The following is an 18,955-nucleotide window of genomic DNA, read 5'->3' as shown; positions in this document are numbered from 1 at the left end:
ATATATGGGTAAGATTTTTAACAAAAAATTTAAAAGTTATCCAATCCTAAAAGTTATCGGTATCTATTTAGTTAGGATATAATTTTAAATTTGCTTAATTACGCTTTGCCCCCTTGTACTATAAAAGCGTAGAAATATCTCGTAGATTTTTTAAAAGCTACAACCCTTTCCTTTAAGGGATGTTCTAAAATTACATTTCTATCATTTTATTGTTGGAGAAAAATATTAGAGTTTATTAGCTGATAACATATTCTACCCTTACTTGCTACCGATTAGAAGAAACCTATTCTCTTCTCTTCCTATCTGCTTCCCTTCTCATCTCATATTCTTCCCATTTTTATCTCTTCTCATCCCATATTCTTCCCATCATCTTTCCTTTTTCGCTTTTTCTTCCCATTTTCTTCCTCTTTAGTCTGCCGTTGCTATCTCTATATAGAACTTCTCTATCAACTTTGAAGGATGCAAAGATATAACTCACGCATTAGAGAAGACGTATAATGTCAAACATGTGAGGTATTTGGTGTTGCTACTACTTGTGCTAGAAATATGTGTTGAAAAAGAAGAGTAGAAAGCCTTCTATAGTTTAAAAGAAAAGAGATGAGGGCAAAATTATGTAAAAAGAAATTTTTTTTTAATATTTACGAGGATAATTTTATCTATCCGAATATAACATACTGTTTACGAAATTTATAAAGACATTTATAAACATTTCTAGGGAGTAAATTGATAGCGGATCAATAGGTATAATTAAGCCCTTTAAATTTTGCTATTCAAATTTATATTCGGATAAAAAATATATCGGACTGGGGTTGAGCTCGAGACATCTAACCAAGTTCGTTTCTTTCCCGTCTTATCCAGAAGCTTCTCTGCGATCTCGACCTGGACGATTACAGATTACTCGTCTTTCGTCTGCTTCGCGAGCGCGATGTCAAGAGTCCTTCAGCAAAGCCCACTCCGATCGCTGCGTCGATCGTTTGAACCCCACTACAAGTTGTCGAATTCTTGGATGACGATGTTGTGCTGCAGAGGGATTTAACAGGGCAATGGAAGATTGACATGGATGGGAAGGCGAAGGAGTCTGATCTAGGAGAGGTTTAACCCCAAGGCTTGATGGGATGAACTCTTTTGATCTCGATGCATGAAGGAAGGAGAAGTGTCACGAATCTGGTAAGCTATTATTAGCGTATCCCAAATAGACTGCATTTATCTCCTCGCTTTATAATTGATTATGTCCTGTTCGTTTCTCTTTATTCTTGTAATTGCATGAGATTGATATAGGAGTGTACTGTATGATTAATAATGTTAAGCTTCTTGGTGAAAGCACACTAGAAATAAAGAGTCAGCTTTAATAATAAGAGTCAATTTAGCCACTAGAGTCACTAGAGTTGACGCAACGAAAGAATTCGTTGAATAAATTGCCTTGTATCCTTCCTACCTGAAACCTACCAAAGAATCCCAGTGGTTCCCCGTTGTAGGCCTATCTAATAATTCTACTTCATGCTAAAGATGAAAAAGATTATCCTGTAGGAAGACAAAAGATCTTGTGTTTTGCTAGTACATAACATGTTACAGTTTCTTTTTTTTTTTTAATGATCTTTTCTCAGAAGCAAACTGCAACTTCTTGTTACTAGAACAATGATTCATACCATTGCTAGCCATCTTCCTGTCCTACCTCAACTAATGAGACTAGAAATTTACATGAGCTTATAGAAGCAAGTAAGAGGCAAGCCGTGCATTTTACTTATTAAAATACTACGTGTTTTGCCATAATAGATATTGCTATATGTTGATATTCTATGCATGGAAATTGAAATGTTAAAAGATGATGCTATTTTTTTCATATACTATTACTATATTTTTCTTATGTTACTCTCTACTTGTTCAAATTCATAGTGCTTTGCAGTATTATCATCCAGATGATTCTTTTATCTTTTGGTTGAAAATGATTATGCTTTCACAATGTGATGCTTAATTTCTATGAGTAGATTTGTAATCTGAATGAACATATTTAATGATCTTTCATTTTCTTTTTTGGTCCTCTTTTACTTTTGTTGTGTGTGCTCGCAACAAATATTAGAAAATTTCACAAATAAAACTTCCTTCATGCAATTTCACACCATAAATTCAACCTATAACTCATAACACTGTATCAGAAACTTTTTATAAATGTTAACTTTACACAACGTAAACCTACCCTTGTTCTATTTATGATTAAGGACTCTCATGTCTTCTGGTTCAAGTACATCTGTGGTATAATCCTAATGAATATAATACATCTATAGTATAAGTCACTACCATTTAGATGTCAAAATGATATTAGCTACATACTGTGCGATTTCTTTTTTCTTTCTCAATTATCCTGGAGAGCACTTGTTTCACTAGTTTTTGATGTCTTCACGCATGACGTCTCTCAACTACATTTACTCTCATCTTGCAGAAATTCTCCTTGATTTTAAACAACTCCCTAATGACATCTCCTGTTTGCATACGCTTTGTTGGTAATTCCTTGGAACACAGAATGCCAATCCTAAGGACTGATGTTATGCAGTCTCTTGCTATTTCTCTGATATCAACTCTTCTTAGTGTCTCCCTACTTGGTTTTCCAACTGTCTCCTCTAAGAGCATGTTAGGATCCATGATGTCAACCACTTGGTTTTGTAATGCCGTCTCAACGTATGTATGAATACTAAGGCCTTCCTCAAAAGAGTCATCAGTAGGTCTTTTCCCTGTGCACATTTCTAGTAGCAGTATTCCATAGCTGTAGATATCACCATGAGTGGACACTTTGTTGGCCATGCCGTACTCTGAAATTGTGACATTGCTAATTAGTTCGAGTATGATAACATTGCATAGAGATATAATAAAGGTGATGACCAATTAAGCATCACCAAGGAAACTAACTACAACTTAGTTAAGTCTCGATTGGCATCCCAGTGTTTGAGATAATCGGTTCCTTGATACGAGGTTGGGAGTTCAACTGTCTCAGTATAAAGCTAATTAGAATTAAAAAAATTGAACCAGATCAATACGCGCACCTGGAGCAACATATCCAATTGACCCTTTTAGAACTGCTGAATTGGTTGAGTTTTGAGCAAGGTTCCCAGTTTCGGCCGATCCCGATCCCAGCCGGTTTCGACCGTTTCGGCCGAAACCCGATCCGTTTCGGTCGGGATCGGCCGTTTCAGCCGATCCGCCGATCCCGACCGAAACGAGTGGGAACGGGTCGGATCCGACCCGGGGGACATCATGTCCCCACCCCCCACCTGCCTCTCTCCCTTTTCTCTCTCTCTTTCTCTCTTTTCCTCTCTTTCCTCTCTTTCTCTCTTTTCTTTCTTTCTCTCTTTTCTTTCTTTCTCTCTTTCTCACGGATCTCTTACTCTCTTTCTCACCGGTGACTGAATAGTGAGTAGATCTCCATCTCTTCGGTGATCTCGACCTCCGGCGACGTTATCCGACGACCTCGATCTCCGGCGACCTTCGGTAAGTTTTTTTTTTTTTTTTTTTTTTTTTTTTTTTCCATTGTGGCCGCACCCGCAAGCAGTGCTTCTGCGGCAAGTGCAGCATCTTCTTTGCTGCAGCAGCAATGCTTGCCTGCAAAGATGCTTTCGCTGTGAGTCAAAGAGAGACTTCTCTGCCGCCGTCGCTGCGGTAGAGTAGAGACTATATTTTATTTTAATTTTTATTTATGTTTTTTAGTTGCGAGCTAAAATATCAATGGCTCCGAAAGAGAAGTCATATGATACCGACATTGGGTGGCAACATTGCGGACTATTGGGCAAGATAAAAGACGCGTTAAATGCAAATCAAAGGTGGAAAGGAAATGAGTGGTGGTGTCGGCCGTTTGAAAGAACATTTAGCCGAAGACAAGGAAATGTAGCGAGCTTGCACTCAAGTGTCTTTGGAAGTTAGAAAGCGAGATGTTGGCTCATTTAATTGGTAAAAAGAAGGATAAACAATCGCACAACAAAGAGAGTCAATGATTCGTGAAGAATTGATGCATAATCCCGTACACATTGATGATGATAGCAAGTGAGCAAAGTGAGGAGAATGAGGAGGACATGATGGATGAGGAGGGCAATGAAAGAGAGCGAGAAATATGCATAGAGAAGAGGAAGAGATGAGAAGAAGCACTTGGTGGTAATTTTCGAGATCTAGATCGGTTAATATACGAGAAGAGAGAGAATATGGGGGCGTAGTTCTACCCATGTGGACTCCCGGTGTTACGAGAGAGTCTCGAAAATATTGGACCAATGGATACATATCTTCAAAAAAAAAGGGGTCGTACACAGACTTCAATCAAGACAGCTCTAAAAGGAATTAAAAATGCAAAGAAACACATTGGTAAAGCTATCTCTAAATTTTTCTTCTACAACCATATTCCTTTCAATGTAGCTGATAGCCCTTACTATCACACTATGGTGGATGCTATACAATCAGTAGGGCCTGGTGTTCCCTCTCCTAGTTCAAATGATATTGCTACTAAATATCTTGACTCAGAGGTAGATGAACTTCATACTTATATTGAGACATTTAAACGGTATTGGGATGAATTTGGTTGTACACTGATGTGTGATGGGTGGAGTACACAAAACAGAAGAAATATAATTAATTTCTTAGTGTACTCTGGCATGGGGACAATATTTTTGAAGTCTCATGGATGCTACTTGCTCATTTCAAAAATGCGAGATTATATTTGTCGGTTGATGGATGAGGTGGTACAAGAAATTGGTGAAAAAAGAGTAGTCCAAGTGGTTACTGATAATGGGGCAAATTATAAAGCTGCTGGAAATTTACTGATGATTAAAAGACATCATTTATATTGGACGCCATGTGCTGCACATTGTATTGATCTGATGTTAGAGGATATTGCAAAAGAGCCTGAAATTGACATGGTCATATGTGAAGGTCAGAGGTTAATAAATTTTATATATAACCATGGGTGGGTTCTTAATTTACTCAGGCAGATGACTGGTGGTATGGAGATCATCAGACCCGGCGTCACTAGATTTGCCACTCACTTTTTAGCCTTGGAGAGCATCATGCGCTACAAGGATGATATTATGCGGATGTTTACATCACAGGAGTGGTCTATGAAAATTAAGAATATGAAACCTAAAGATAAATCTTTAGGTGAAACTTTGAAAAATATGGCTCTTGGAAATACATTTTGGAATAATATTACAATTGCCACCGCAAAGATTTGAGCCTCTTATCAAAGTATTAAGACTTGTAGACAAAGATGACAAGTCGAGATGGGTTTCTTATATGAGGCAATGGGACATAGCTAAATAATCAATAAAAAAATGTGGGCCAAAGTTATAGGAAGTGGTGGAAGATGATTGATTCTAGATGGAACAAACAACTACATAGAGATATACACGCTGCTGGTAAGTATGCTTTTAAGTTCTAAGTTTTAATTTACTTTTATTTATGAATATTTAAAAATTTGAATGCTTACAATTTACAAATTTTAAATTTCTACAGGGTATTTTCTTAATCCAAGATTTTAATTCTCTAAAAATGTCAATAATGATAGTGAAGTCTTGTTGGGGGTTAGAAAGGTAATCAGCAAGCTTGAGCCCGATATTCATAAACAAATCCTGTGCTATAAAGAAGTGAGTTATGATTCAATTAAATAATTTTATTATTATTTGTTTCAAGTTTTAACTTTCAATATAATCAATAAGCTAATAATATATTTCTGATTTCAGATGGAGAGATATAGATTGAGAGCTGGGCAATTCAGTACTGCTAAAGTTGCTGCAGCTATATCTCATAACACTCCAGCTGAATGGTGGTCTATTTATGGATGGGAGGAGGCACCAAATTTGACGCCAATAGCAAAGAAGATTTTAAGTCAAACTGTGTCTTCATCATAGTGTGAAAGAAATTGGACTACTTTTTCCTTAATCCACACAAAAACACGCAACCGACTGACAATGGAAAGATTGGATAAGTTAGTTTTTTGTCATTATAATATGAGATTGAGGGAGAGAAATTTAAGAAGAAAGACAGAAAATGAACAACTGATTGATTTAAATCATGTTTTTGATGAAGAAGACCTCTTGACTCCATGGATCAGAGAAATGGAGGACAGGTTATTAGATGACAGAGATAACCCATGGTTAGATGAAATATTGGGAGGGATCACGACGAGGGCAGAGGCTGGTACGAGTCATAGTCCTGATGATACATATGGTGGTGAGATCGTTCCATCTAAATTTGTTGAGGAAAGTCAATGAGGCATAAGGAGTGAAGACAAAGAAACTGAGGATATATATACATATCAGCGACGTCGTCATGAGATGCATTTTGGTTCCTATGATTATGGTACATCGAGTATTTATTGTTTGGAGCCATCACAAGATCCATATGCTAGTTATTGTCCTCAGTATCCTCGCATTCTCGTGCACAAGATCCAAATGCTGGTTATTATCCTCCTCAAACGCAAGTCACACAACAAGATCCAAATGCTTTATTATCCTCCTCAAACGCAAGTCACACAACAAGATCCATACAATATGACTAGTATGATGGAATCACTTTTTGAAGCATCAGGTCCCAGACATCAATATTTACAAACTTATGGTGATTATGATGATGAAGACTATAGAAATTTACGAGAACCAGCTCGGTATTCAACAAAGTTTTAAATTTTGAGTAAGTTAATACATTTTTTTAAGTTTTTAGACTTCATATGTGAGTAATTTTTGTTTTCTTATTTTTTGTCATTTTTCTAAATTTTTCTGCATTTTTAAATAATATTTAGAATTTTATATAATTAAAAAATAGTCCGATCCGATACGAACGGCCGATACGTATCGTTTTTCTGGACAGCCGATACCGATCCCGATCCCGATACTGGGAACCTTGGTTTTGAGAGGAGACACTAACAAATGCTTTAAGAAACCTCGCCAATCCAAAGTCACCCACATGAGCAACCATGTCGTTGTCAAGGAGAATATTGCTTGGCTTAAGATCGCAATGAACAATGGGAGTTGGACCATGGTGGTGAAGATAATCCAATGCAGATGCTACATCAATGGCAATATTTAATCTTTGGATGAAGGTCAGCACTTGGCTTTGCTCCTCCGCTTGTCGATGTAACCAGCGGTCTAGACTCCCATTAGGTAAATATTCGTAAACTAGAGCTTTAAAATTATTACCTCTGAAATCAACACTTGAACAGACAGTTAATACCTTTATAAGATTTCGGTGTCGAAAACATCTCAGGGCTTCACACTCTGCAATGAAACTTCTGGAGGCTCCTTGTTGTTGGAGGTTAAGTACTTTCACTGCAACAACATTAGTGTTTTCATCACTACCTATGTTTCCCTTGTATACAGAACCAAAGCTTCCCACACCAATCAAATTAGAAGGTGAGAACCCCTCTGTTGCTCTCATGAGATCAGCATAAGAGACCCACATGTGTGTATCATTGAAGTTTGTCATATTTGATGGTTCCTTTCTTGCCTTATGTCTCCAATAATGAGCGATAGCAAAAGAGAGGATTATGATGCAGGAAAGGAGTGACGCCGAAATTGAAATGATCACTATCAACTTGGCTGATGGATGCTTCTTCTTCTTCTCCTTGATTTTGCCGGGACATTGTGGCAGCTTCAGTTCTGGGATGCCGCCACATAACCTTCTATTTCCAACTATTGAGATTGCACTTGCATTCTGGAAAACTCCTTGTAATGACACTTCACCTTCAAAATTGTTGAAGGAGAGATTCAGGTAGCTCAGTCCGGTAAAAGTTTCTAGAAATTCCGGAATGGGTCCAGACAAGTTGTTATGCGAAAGATCTAGCTCTTGAAGGCCTCTCAGTTGACTTAATGAAGAAGGAATTGGTCCCTGGAATAAGTTCCCATCTAGGAATAGATATTCCAAGATCTGACATTCACCAAGGAGAATAGGAATTTGTCCTTCAAATCTATTCTCTTGGAGATTTAGTATTCTTAGATTCTCCAAGTTACCAACTTCAGGGGGGAGTTGTCCAGACAATTGATTGTGTGACATGCCAAGATTTATTCAGAGAGTAGAAATAAGCAGAACATCTTTTGGTATGGAACCAGTTAACTTATTATTGTCAAGGCTTAACGCTTCCAGCAAAGATTTTCCAAGGCTGGAGGGTATGCTCCCAGACAGGGCATTGAAACTGAGATCAAGTTTGCTCAGTCCAGTGAGGTTGCCAAAAGTAGACGGAATCTCTCTAGACAAATTGTTATGGTCTAGATATAGAATCTGTAACATCTCAAGCCTAGTTATAGTGGCAGGGATAGCACCTGTAAGAAAGTTATGGCTGCAATCCAACACATTTAAGTTGACAAGGTCTCCAATACCTACTGGTATGCTTCCTTCTATTTGATTGAAGCTTATATCCAAGTTCTCAAGCCTTTTTGACAAATTGGCTATCGCATTAGGTACCATGCCATAAAGTTTATTGGTACCCAATTGCAGTATTCCTAGGTTTGTGCAGTTCGACAAAGCAGTTAAAAAGCTTGAATCCTTTGCCTCTAGCTGATTATAATCAAGAATAAGCCAGTATAAGCTCTTCAGTTTACCAATACTTGGAGGGATGATACCGGTCAATGCATTATTAGACATTTGAATCACTCCAAGCATAGAGGAATTTGACAAAGATGAGGGAATTGATCCATGGAAAAGGTTGTTGCTCAAGGAAAGAACTTGGAGATTTGGAAGCCAGTGGCCAATATCTAATGGCAAAGAACCAACTATCATGTTACTTTGGAAGTCCAAAATCTGGAGGGAGGACAGGTTCCAAAATGGAGGGGGGATGCGGCCAATGAGATTGTTAAAAGCTAGAGTAACAATTGTCAATTTAAGCAGATTGGCAAGCGACGGCGGGATGCCGCCGACAAGATTGTTTTCATTTAATGCAAGAGTAGTGAGTGAGCGGAGGTTCCCCAAAGATGACGGGATACTTCCAGTCAGATTATTTTTCTCAAAATATAGGGATTCAAGGGAGGAAAGGTTTCCTAATGATGGAGGGATGCCTCCTTGGAGTTGATTGCCTCCGAGAGCAATTACTTTAAGAGAAGAGGACATGCTTATACTTGGCGGAATGGATCCGGTTAGACTGGTATTTTGAACATAAAGATAAACCAAAGCTGAGAGATTTCCTAATGAGTACGGGATTGCTCCTGACATACCATTTTCAGACAATTCCAGCATTCTTAAATTTTGGAGCTTCCCAAAGGAGTTAGGGATGGGACCTTCCAGCAAGTTGAAACCCAAAAGAAGTACCTTCAAATTGACAAGGTCGCCAATCTTCAAGGGGATGCCTCCTCTGAGTTTGTTACGCTCAAAATTTATGTATCTTAGATCTGAGCATAAGCTCAGGTTGGATGGTATTGTGCCTTGCAGGTTGTTGGTCCACAAAATGATGCTTTGCAACTTGGTGCAGTTAGAGATGGAAGCTGGGATCTTCCCCTCCAGTGAATTGTAGCTTAGATTGAGATACTCGAGGTGAAGAAGAGAGCCGAGTTCAGGTGGTATAAGGCCATAGATTTTGTTATTGGAGAGGTTGAGCGACTTGAGGAACGTGAGGTTTGCTATGGATGGGGAGATGGAACCGGTCAGATTAAGAGACTCGAGAACCAAGGCTGTTACACGGTGGCGGCGGTGGCCGTGCTTGCCACACGTCACACCATGCCATTGGCAGAAACCGGTGGATGCATTAACGCCCCATGATAGCAATGCTCGAGATGGGTCGGATAGGAGAGACTTGAAAGAGAGGAGGGCGAGGCCATCCGAAGCACTAGTACCATTTAAGGTGAACAATGAAGTGGCTCTACTTGAAGTACCTGACAAGCTTGCAGTAAATGAGAGCAAAAGGGTGACAAGTATTGCTTTTCCGGCAACAAACAGGGGTAGTCTGAGCTCCATATATGTATAGCAGATGCACTAGGAGGAAGAGGGTGGAAGAGAGAGATAAGAGTGAGAGGAATAGAGTTAAAATAGATTTTGTATTTGCAATTGTGAATATTAGCAGGTGGTCCTTGAAGATTGACAAATGATTTGTTTTAGACTTGAAGTGTTCTAAATGCTACGGGCTCTGGACTATAGTGCACGGGTCATCTACGTTACTTTAAAAGGCCCATGACTTTTTACACCTTACCTTTTGGTAGTCTTCAAAACTATTCGTCTGTTTTGATTTTAATGTTGACAATTGGCATAACAGGTATTGAATAATTTGCCAAATTCTAATACATCTGTTAATTTTCCTTTGTTGTTTTGATAAAAAGGTCATGTTACTTCAAGAGAATGACGTCTTAAACACCTTACCTTTTGGTTAGTATTCAAAAATCAAAACTATATATCTCTGCTTTGATATTTTTTTTAATGTCTGTAAGATAACAGAGAGAATATTTTGTCCAGTTTCATATTGAAATATACCCAAGATACCCGTTAATCAATAGGAATATAACCACTTCTATTGATGTCAGGCCTGTAAAAGGATATTAAACTAGGTGATCAGAAAAGAATGAGGTGTACATATTTGGCATTCTCCTCTGAGATTCCAAATGGATGGGGATAGCTATCTATACTTCCATGAAGGATCAAACGAAAATGAGATTTTGACCATTTTTAGGTTTGCACACAAAAAATATTGTACCTATCTGAGTACAATATGTCATATAAGTACGTGCAAAAGAATACTCTCTGAGATAAAAATTTTGTTTAAAACGTTGCTAACTCGATGAGCAATCCTTACTGTCATCGGCAAAAATGAGTTTCAAATTTTAGTATTCTTATTGTAATGTTTTTATTTGTTTTTATTGTAATTAGTAAATTATGTTTTAAATATAATTTTATTATGTAACATGTTTAAATTTTATGTACTAATATATGCACAAATTATGAAATATTTGATAAAAAATATTTAAATAAAAAATTGATTTTGAAGTTAAAGATTTTAGTCTATGACTTTTGTTTACAAAGCAAAGATATATATATAATTTTTTTTGGTAATTTTGCTGTTGTGCAGAATGTTCAAACCCATTAAGAGTGTTCTTAAATATAGAAGCCTGTCATCTACAACGCTAGCTCCATATTTGGAGCCAAAATTGGAGCAACAGCCCAGTGCACTCCAACGCACCGGGCTCCATATATATTAAAATAATAATATAATATATATTATTATATTAACTATTTTTAATAAAAAATATATGGTTAGAAAACTCTCATCGAGATCTTTAAAATAAAACTAATATTCAATAGTTTCATAAGTAATTTTAAATTACTAATTTTTTAATTAAACGCATCGAAATTATATTACACGAAATAAACATCGAAATAAGTATTACATGTCATTAACTAAAAATATCAAAATTACATTACATAAAATAAACACAAATTAACTAAACATAATAAAAGCAATAGATGTTTAATATTCTGGTAAAATTTAAATTAACTTAAAAATAATTTAATATTAGACTCACTTTTATAAATAATAAAAAATTTAAAATTTAAATTAACTCAAAAATAATTTAATATTAGACTCATTTTAAAGGTCTCGATGAGACCTTTCCAATGGTATTATTTTTGTTAAAAACCGATTAGTAAAACTAATTATATACTTAGTTTAACTAACTAAATTATTTAATAAAGAATACAAATAGAATTAAAATTATTGAATATAATAATTAGTAGGCAATTTTATTATTTTTAAAAAGTTGAAATGACAAATAGAGCTCGGCTCCATTTTCATGGTGGGGCTCCAAATTTGGAGCCCCACTATTCCTAGCTTCAAATTTGGAGCTAGGTTTAGAGTCCCATTGGAGTTCAACCGGGCTCTAAATTTGAAATTTGGAGCCCGGTTGAAGTTGCTCTTATTTTGGCGTAGCAGAATTTCTTGAGGATGTTCGATCGTTAATGCAAAATAAATCCATAAATTAAGTTTTTAAGTCATCGCGTTTAAATGTGAATTTGATATGTTTGAATGCAATACATATTTTTTTTTAAATTTACAGAATCCATAGAGAATCTTTGAGAGTATATTCTATTTTATCATGAAGAGGTATTTGAGAGATTTTTAATCTAAACCTAGGTAACAATTTATCATCTCTTTTGATTATCTTTTGGAGGCTACTTGATATTAACTCTCGGCTTTGAACGAAACTTAATGAATCATCTTTCTACACAACACATCTATATCAAAAAACTATATTTTGAAGGTTACTAAGATCAGAGGATCAATCTCAAGGGTCCCTCATGTTAGAAAATTGTACAGAGAACATATTGAATTGTAGAGATTGACGGGTGATCTATAAACTTATAACACAGTACAAATTATAGTAAATAGTTTCGACTCGAGTTTTGTTTTGTACTTTTTTTTTATTTGAGATTTTTTGCGTAGAAAATTTGTGTCAAATCTCTACAATTATAGTAAATTGTAGAGATTGAGGCTAGTGGATATTCTCTCGGCTTTGAACAAAACATAATGAATCATCTTTCTACACAACACAACTACATCAAATCCGAAAAAACTATATTTTGAAGGTCACTAAGATTATCAATCTCAAAGGTTTCTAATGTCAGAAAACTGTACAAAGAACGGATTGAATTGTGGAGATTGACGGGTGATTTATAAACTTATAACATGGTATAGATTATAGTAAATAGTTTCGACCCGAGTTTTGTTTTGTACTTTTTTTTATTTGAGATTTTTTGCGTAGAAAATTTATGTCTGTGATTGTCTTTTTATAATTTATTTTTTATATTTATTTTATTGATAGCGTACGATAGATTCACCTAATAGGGCATTTATTTAGAAATTTTTAATTAGCAAATTAATTAAATGATTGGTCTATAAATTATTGATCCATTGAGCGATTTACAGCGTGCTAATATTTTTTCTATATAAACAGACTGAAAATTACTCATAGGGAAAGCGATTAAATTAAATAGAACCTCAGATTTTCTGTAGCGACTTCTATGCATTCTGTACATGGACCAATATTTCAAATTTCCCCTCACCACTTCCCTTTTAGTTTACTAATGACGAGGCCTCAAGATTTCTGGCAGATTTACCACGACTTTTGAGGCATCTTGCAATTTAAAATATTTCACTTCCTCAACTCAAGCAGTTCGACATGATCACATCAGGAGATAGGGAAATGTTACAAGGTCATACTCTCAAATAATATAACAAAAACTAAATAAGTATCTTTATTGAATAATACTAATATTATTATTTTTGATTGACAGGTCCCTATACTTGGTACTAAGCTCAAGCAATACAAATCCCATCCAGTGGTGGGTTGGTCCAGATTTACAAGGATTTCTTTGATCAGCTAACCAGGCAAGGGAACGACATATCAACATCCATCTAATACAGTCTTGAAAAATTGCTCCAAATCAACTAGTTAGTTTTGAGATCCTTAGTCTTGACAGCCTTCACAAGCACTTGTGAATCTCCTTTCCACGCAGCGTCCACCCTGGATTTCACTTGACATTTCTAATGACAACAACATCATAATCATTCCTGGCCTTCCAGATAGCCCACATCAAATAGGCTTTGATATCCATGATCCACATATCCAACTGAGAATGGCAAATGTCCAACTTTATGCCTAGCTTTGAGGATAACTAAATAGCTCTGGCTAGATTGCAACCGAATAGATGTGCATTCTTGCAAATAATCTTTCACTCTTACTTAGCTCTTACCAGAACCAGAAGCACACCAACTATCCCCTGCCAGATTAGTGCTTTCACTCTTGGAATAGATTTGTTCCGCCTCCAAACCAGCTTCCAAAATCTTTTACTAGAGTTGTCTGAGCAAGAGCTCGCCCAGCAGCATAATAGATCTCCTTATACATGGACTTTGTTGTCGGCAGCTTCGGACGAAGCAAGCCTGACATGAATATTGATCATTACATAAGCAACTTCCAACGGGAACACCTTATAAATTGGTTCCCTGTTCCACATGCCATCTTGCAAGAGGTGTAATCTCTCGTAGAGATTATGATAGTTCACAGATGTTAGAGTATAAAGTGAGATTTAATCATAGTTCAAGGGATGTACATCGTCGTTAAAAACCAGTCAAACTTTTATTACTGCATAATTGACTTGAAATAGCACATAGACCTCATCCAACTAATAATATAGATCCAGACTCTTACATAAACAAAACCCAACGAGTAAACAATCCTAGGAATAACTTCATTGTGCACATGTGTTTGTCTTATTGATGTCGTACTGTGTTTGAATTCTAGAAGATGATTCTTGTTACAAAATTTATGACTGATGTTTCCCAACTGCATTGCTTCTAGCTTCACACAAGCACTTTTTGATCTTAATTAGTTCCCTAATGACATCTTCTATTTGCATTCGCTCTGTTGGCAATTCTTTGGAACATAAAATGCCAATTCTAAGCACTAAGATTATGCACTCTATTTTTTGTTCTCTATCATCAACTGTGTTTCTCACATTCCCATTTTGCTCTTTGAGTATGTCTCGGTCTACGATGTCAATCACTTGGTTTGCTTGTGCTATCTCAACATACATACGAAGGCTGAGACCATCCTTAAAAGACTCATCAGTGGGCCTCTTCCCTGTGAACATTTCCAGTAAAAATATTCCGTAGCTATAGATATCTCCAGAAGTTGAAACTTTGTTGGCCATTCCGTACTCTGTGACATTTAAACTTTATTATTAGAGAAAAGTATATCGGAACATTTGATAGCAGTTCATTCTTAAAATGTAGTAAAGCAAGCAAAATTATTTGACTAAAGAAATATAGAGTTTGTAGCAGTATTTAAAGGTAAAGAATGGATCTGCAACTCCTGTATATGCGTACATTTTTCTCTGTTTCTAAAGATGCATATAGTTACAAAACAAACTATTGTATATTTTTAATGCAATATTGAACTAACCTCAGATAAAGTACTTACACCTAGTCATTGGATCGATTCATGTTCTCTGTCACTACAGATTAAGATTATGCATGATGAATTTATGATCTTATAAAGCTTGGGATTGAAATGATAGTATCAAACCAAAAGGCAAACCTGGAGCAACATATCCGATCGAGCCTTTTAAAGCTGCTGAGCTGGTTGATTTCTGAGAGGATAGATTGAAAGATGCTTTAAGAAATCTTGCCAAGCCAAAGTCACCCACATGAGCAACCATGTCAGTATCAAGAAGAACATTGCTAGGCTTAAGATCGCAGTGGACAATGGAAACCGGACCGTGATGATGAAGATAATCCAATGCAGATGCCACATCAATGGCAATATCTAGCCTCTGGATGAGGGTTAACACTCGGCTTTGCTCCTCAACTTTTGGATGTAGCCATGAGTCTAGACTCCCGTTGGGCAAGTATTCAAATACTAGAGCTTTGAAATCATCACCTTTGAAGTCAACACTTGAACATGCAGTTAATATCTTTACAAGATTTCGGTGTCGAATGCATCTCAGAGCTTCACACTCTGCAGTGAAACTTCTGGAGGCTCCTCGTTGTTGGAGGTTAAGTACCTTCACTGCAACAACATTAATGTCTTCAGCACTACCAATGTTTCCCTTGTACACAGAGCCAAAGCTTCCCGCACCAATCAAATTAGCAGGTGAGAACCCTTCTGTTGCTCTCACTAGATCAGCATAAGAGACCCACATGTATGTATCATTAAAGCTTGTCATATCTGATGGTTCCTTTTTTGACTTATGTCTCCAATGTTGAGCGATAACAAAAGAAAGAAGTAGGATACAGGCAAGGATTGCAATGGGAACTAAAATAACCAGTATCAGCTTTAGAGATGAATGCTTCTTCTTAGAGGTTTCGATTGGGCACGGTGGCAACTTCAGTTCTGAGATGCCTCCACATAACCTTCTGTTTCCAACTATTGAGATTGCACTTGCATTTAGGAAAACTCCTTTTAGTGGCACTTCACCCTCCAAATTATTGAAGGAGAGATTCAAATAGCTTAGTTGACTGAAATTCCCTAGAAATACCGGAATGGGTCCAGACAAGTTGTTCTGCGAAAGATCAAGCTCCTGAAGGCCTCTCAATTGGCTTAGTGCTGAAGGAATTGGTCCCTGGAATAAGTTCCCACCTAGGTATAAATATTCCATGACCTGGCATTCACCAAGGGGGTTAGGAATTTGTCCCGAGAAATTGTTTTCCCTGATGTCAAGCTGTACTAGATTTTTCAAGTTACCAACCTCTGACGGGATTGGCCCAGACAACAGATTATGTGGAAAGCCGAGGTATATAGAGAGAGTAGAAATGAGAAAAATATCTTTAGGCAGGGCACCTGTTAACTTATTATTGCCGAGGGCTAACAGTTCTAGCGGACATTTCCCAAGGCTAGAAGGTATGTTCCCAGACAGTGCATTGAAGCTGAGATCAAGTTTGCTCAGTCTAGTGAGGTTGCCAAAAGTGGATGGGATCTCCCTAGACAAATTGTTACGGTCTAGATATAGCCACTGTAGCATCTCAAGCCTTGCAAGAGTGGCAGGTATAGCACCTGTAAGAAAATTATTGCCGAGAGTCAACATATTTAAATTGGCAAGATTCGGAATACCTACTGGTATGCTTCCTTCTAGCTGGTTGATGCTCATGTCTAACCACTCAAGCCTTGTTGACAAATTGGCTATCGCATTAGGCAACAAGCCGTAAAGTTTATTGGCACCCAACTCCAGAATTTGTAGGTACGTGCAGTTTGACAAAGCAGCTAAGAAGCTCCAGTCCTTTGCCTCTAAATGATTGCCATTAAGAGCAAGCCTGTTTAAGCTCCTCAGATTACCAATACTTGGAGGGATGGTACCGGTGAATGAATTATTGTAGAGTTGAATCACTTCAAGCATCGACGAATTAGACAAAGATGAGGGAATTGATCCATGAAAAAAGTTGCTGCTCAAGGAAAAAAATTGGAGACTTGGAAGCCTTTGGCCAATATCTAATGGCAAAGAACCAACTAGCATATTATGTTGCAAGTCTAGTACTTGGAGGGAGGACAAGTTCCAAAATGAAGGAGGAATGGGGCCTGCGAGATTGTTAAAAGCTAGAGAAACAAATGTGAGTTTAAGCAGATTGCCAAGAGATGGGGGGATGCCGCTGATGAGATTGTTTTCATATAAATCAAGAGCAGTGAGGGATCGGAGGCTTCCCAAAGATGACGGGATACTTCCAGCCAGATTATTTCTCCCGGCATGTAGCATTTCAAGGGTGGAAAGGTTTCCTAATGATGGCGGGATGCTGCCTTGGAGGTAATTCCCGTCTAGACGAATTACTATGAGAGAAGATAGCATGCCTATGCTTTTCGGAATGGGTCCTGTTAGACTGGAATTTGTAAGAAAAAGAAAATTCAATGCTGAAAGATTTCCCAACGAATCAGGGATTTCTCCCGAGATGCCACTTTCACTCAGCTCCAGTGCTTTTAGCTTATGGAGCTTCCCAATCGAGTTCGGAATGGGATCTTCCAACATGTTGAAACCAATGAGGAGTAACTCCAAGTTGACAAGGTCGCCAATCTCCAAAGGAATGCCTCCTGTGAGGTTGTTATACTCGAAATCAATGTGTCTTAGATCGGAGCAGAGGCTAAGGTTGGATGGGATTCTACCTTGGAGGTTGTTGTTATTTAGATTAATGCTTTGTAGATTGGTGCAGTTAGAGATGGAAGCTGGGATCTCCCCCTCAAGCGAATTGAAGCTCAGATTGAAATTCTTGAGGTGGGAAAGAGAGCCGAGTTGCTGTGGGATAAGGCCACGGAGTTGGTTAGTGGAGAGGTCGAGGGTGTTGAGGAAGGTGAGGTTGGCTATGGACGGGGAGATGGAACCGGCCAAATCGAGAGAGTTGAGAACTAAGGCCGTGACCCGATGCCGGCGATGACCGCGCTTGCCGCAGGTGACACCTCGCCATTGGCAGAAATCGGGGGATGATGTGTGAACATCCCACGAGGCCAAGGCTCGAGATGGGTCAGAAAGAAGAGACTTGAAAGAGAGGAGGACGAGACCATCAGAAGTAGTAGTAGTATCGTTCAAGGCCAACAACGGAGTAGTAATTAACGACAGAAAGAGAAGTAGTGCTCTTCTGACGCCGGCACACGGGAGAAGTCTAAACTCCATATCTATCTATCTATCTATCTATCTATACATGTACACGCAAAAAGTGCCCATAAAGGAGAGAGAGAGAGAGAGAGAGAGAGAGAGAGAGAGAGAGAGAGAGAGAGAGAGAGAGAGAGAGAGAGAGAGAGAGAGAGGTGTAGATGTAGAGAGAGGACACCATCTATAATTAAGCTCAGCCTCGTTAAGTAGAGTTTTGAGTCTCCCAAAGATTCCACGTGGTCAGAGAGCCCTTCAAGGAAGGACGCGGCGGTCAAAATTTAGTCAAGCTAGAGCTCAACTTGCATCTATTGTTTCTATTTTTAATTTTATTAAACGACGAGCCTCTATATCAACTTGCATGTAAATTGGCGGTAGTGGGAGCCACTAGCTTCAGCTCTTCATAGACCTTCAAGGAGGGCGGCTGTCATAATCAATTCAAGTTAGTAGAGCTCAACTTGCATGCGTGTATGAGTTGAACCTGATTGATTGGTTTTAGGATTTTAGCTATAAATATGTGTAATTTGAATCATTAGATTAACATCTGGAGATACATTCCTACTCGCTTAAACAAGTTTAATTCTATCTAAGCTTGATTCAACCTGATTCCTACAAAGGGTAAAATAATTGCTTGAAATTATAGTAGAGATACGAATATTTAACAGCAAGATTAGAGAAATTAATTTTCGCAGTTGATATAAAAGTTGGCGTGGGACCTCAGTTGATACAAAAGTTTTCGTACTGCGTGGATGCATGGTCGTCATAAGTCATCCAAATGCTTGTTGTTTACGAAAGAAAGACGTCCTTGACAAATGGGCTCTTGACTGGGTAGTAGATTTCTTTGTCAGAAAGAAAGAAGATCTAGAAGGAAAAGTGTAGGTAAATCCAA

At 37.7% G+C, this 18,955-nt stretch overlaps 1 protein-coding gene, 2 long non-coding RNA genes and 1 pseudogene across 7 annotated transcripts; 2 read left to right on the top strand and 2 right to left on the bottom strand.

Annotated features, from left to right (window-relative positions):
- The first annotated feature begins 802 nt into the window (after positions 1-802).
- LOC140801690 (uncharacterized) lies at positions 803-15,688 on the top strand. 4 transcript variants are annotated; one of them, XR_012111500.1, is made up of 4 exons: positions 803-1,167; positions 13,051-13,152; positions 13,234-13,327; positions 14,959-15,688. It is a non-coding gene; the product is annotated as an uncharacterized lncRNA (long non-coding RNA). The 4 variants fall into 4 exon arrangements; XR_012111499.1 differs by having other exon boundaries at positions 13,234-15,688; XR_012111502.1 differs by having other exon boundaries at positions 13,040-13,152; positions 13,234-15,688.
- On the bottom strand, positions 2,201-10,134 carry LOC140801689 (uncharacterized; annotated as a pseudogene).
- On the top strand, positions 5,277-5,830 carry LOC140801691 (uncharacterized). Its single transcript, XR_012111503.1, has 3 exons — positions 5,277-5,387; positions 5,485-5,615; positions 5,712-5,830. It is a non-coding gene; the product is annotated as an uncharacterized lncRNA (long non-coding RNA).
- Positions 14,054-18,517, bottom strand: LOC140801688 (uncharacterized). Of its 2 annotated transcripts, XM_073156920.1 has the most exons (3): positions 16,186-18,517; positions 15,036-16,098; positions 14,054-14,657 (listed from the first exon to the last, which is right to left on the bottom strand). In XM_073156920.1, the coding sequence occupies exons 1-3, from the start codon at positions 18,088-18,090 to the stop codon at positions 14,263-14,265; spliced, it is 3,363 nt and encodes a 1,120-aa protein (XP_073013021.1). In that variant the 5' UTR covers positions 18,091-18,517; the 3' UTR covers positions 14,054-14,262. The 2 variants fall into 2 exon arrangements, with proteins under 2 accessions (XP_073013021.1, XP_073013020.1); XM_073156919.1 differs by having other exon boundaries at positions 15,036-18,517.
- Positions 18,518-18,955: the final 438 nt, after the last annotated feature.

Source organism: Typha latifolia, chromosome 15 (genome assembly GCF_019914945.1).
Source record: "Typha latifolia isolate L0001 chromosome 15, TyphaL0001v2, whole genome shotgun sequence".
Classification (NCBI taxonomy): Eukaryota; Viridiplantae; Streptophyta; class Magnoliopsida; order Poales; family Typhaceae; genus Typha; species Typha latifolia.
Note: the sequence above shows the minus strand (reverse complement) of the source record. Positions and strands in the feature narration are given on the sequence as shown.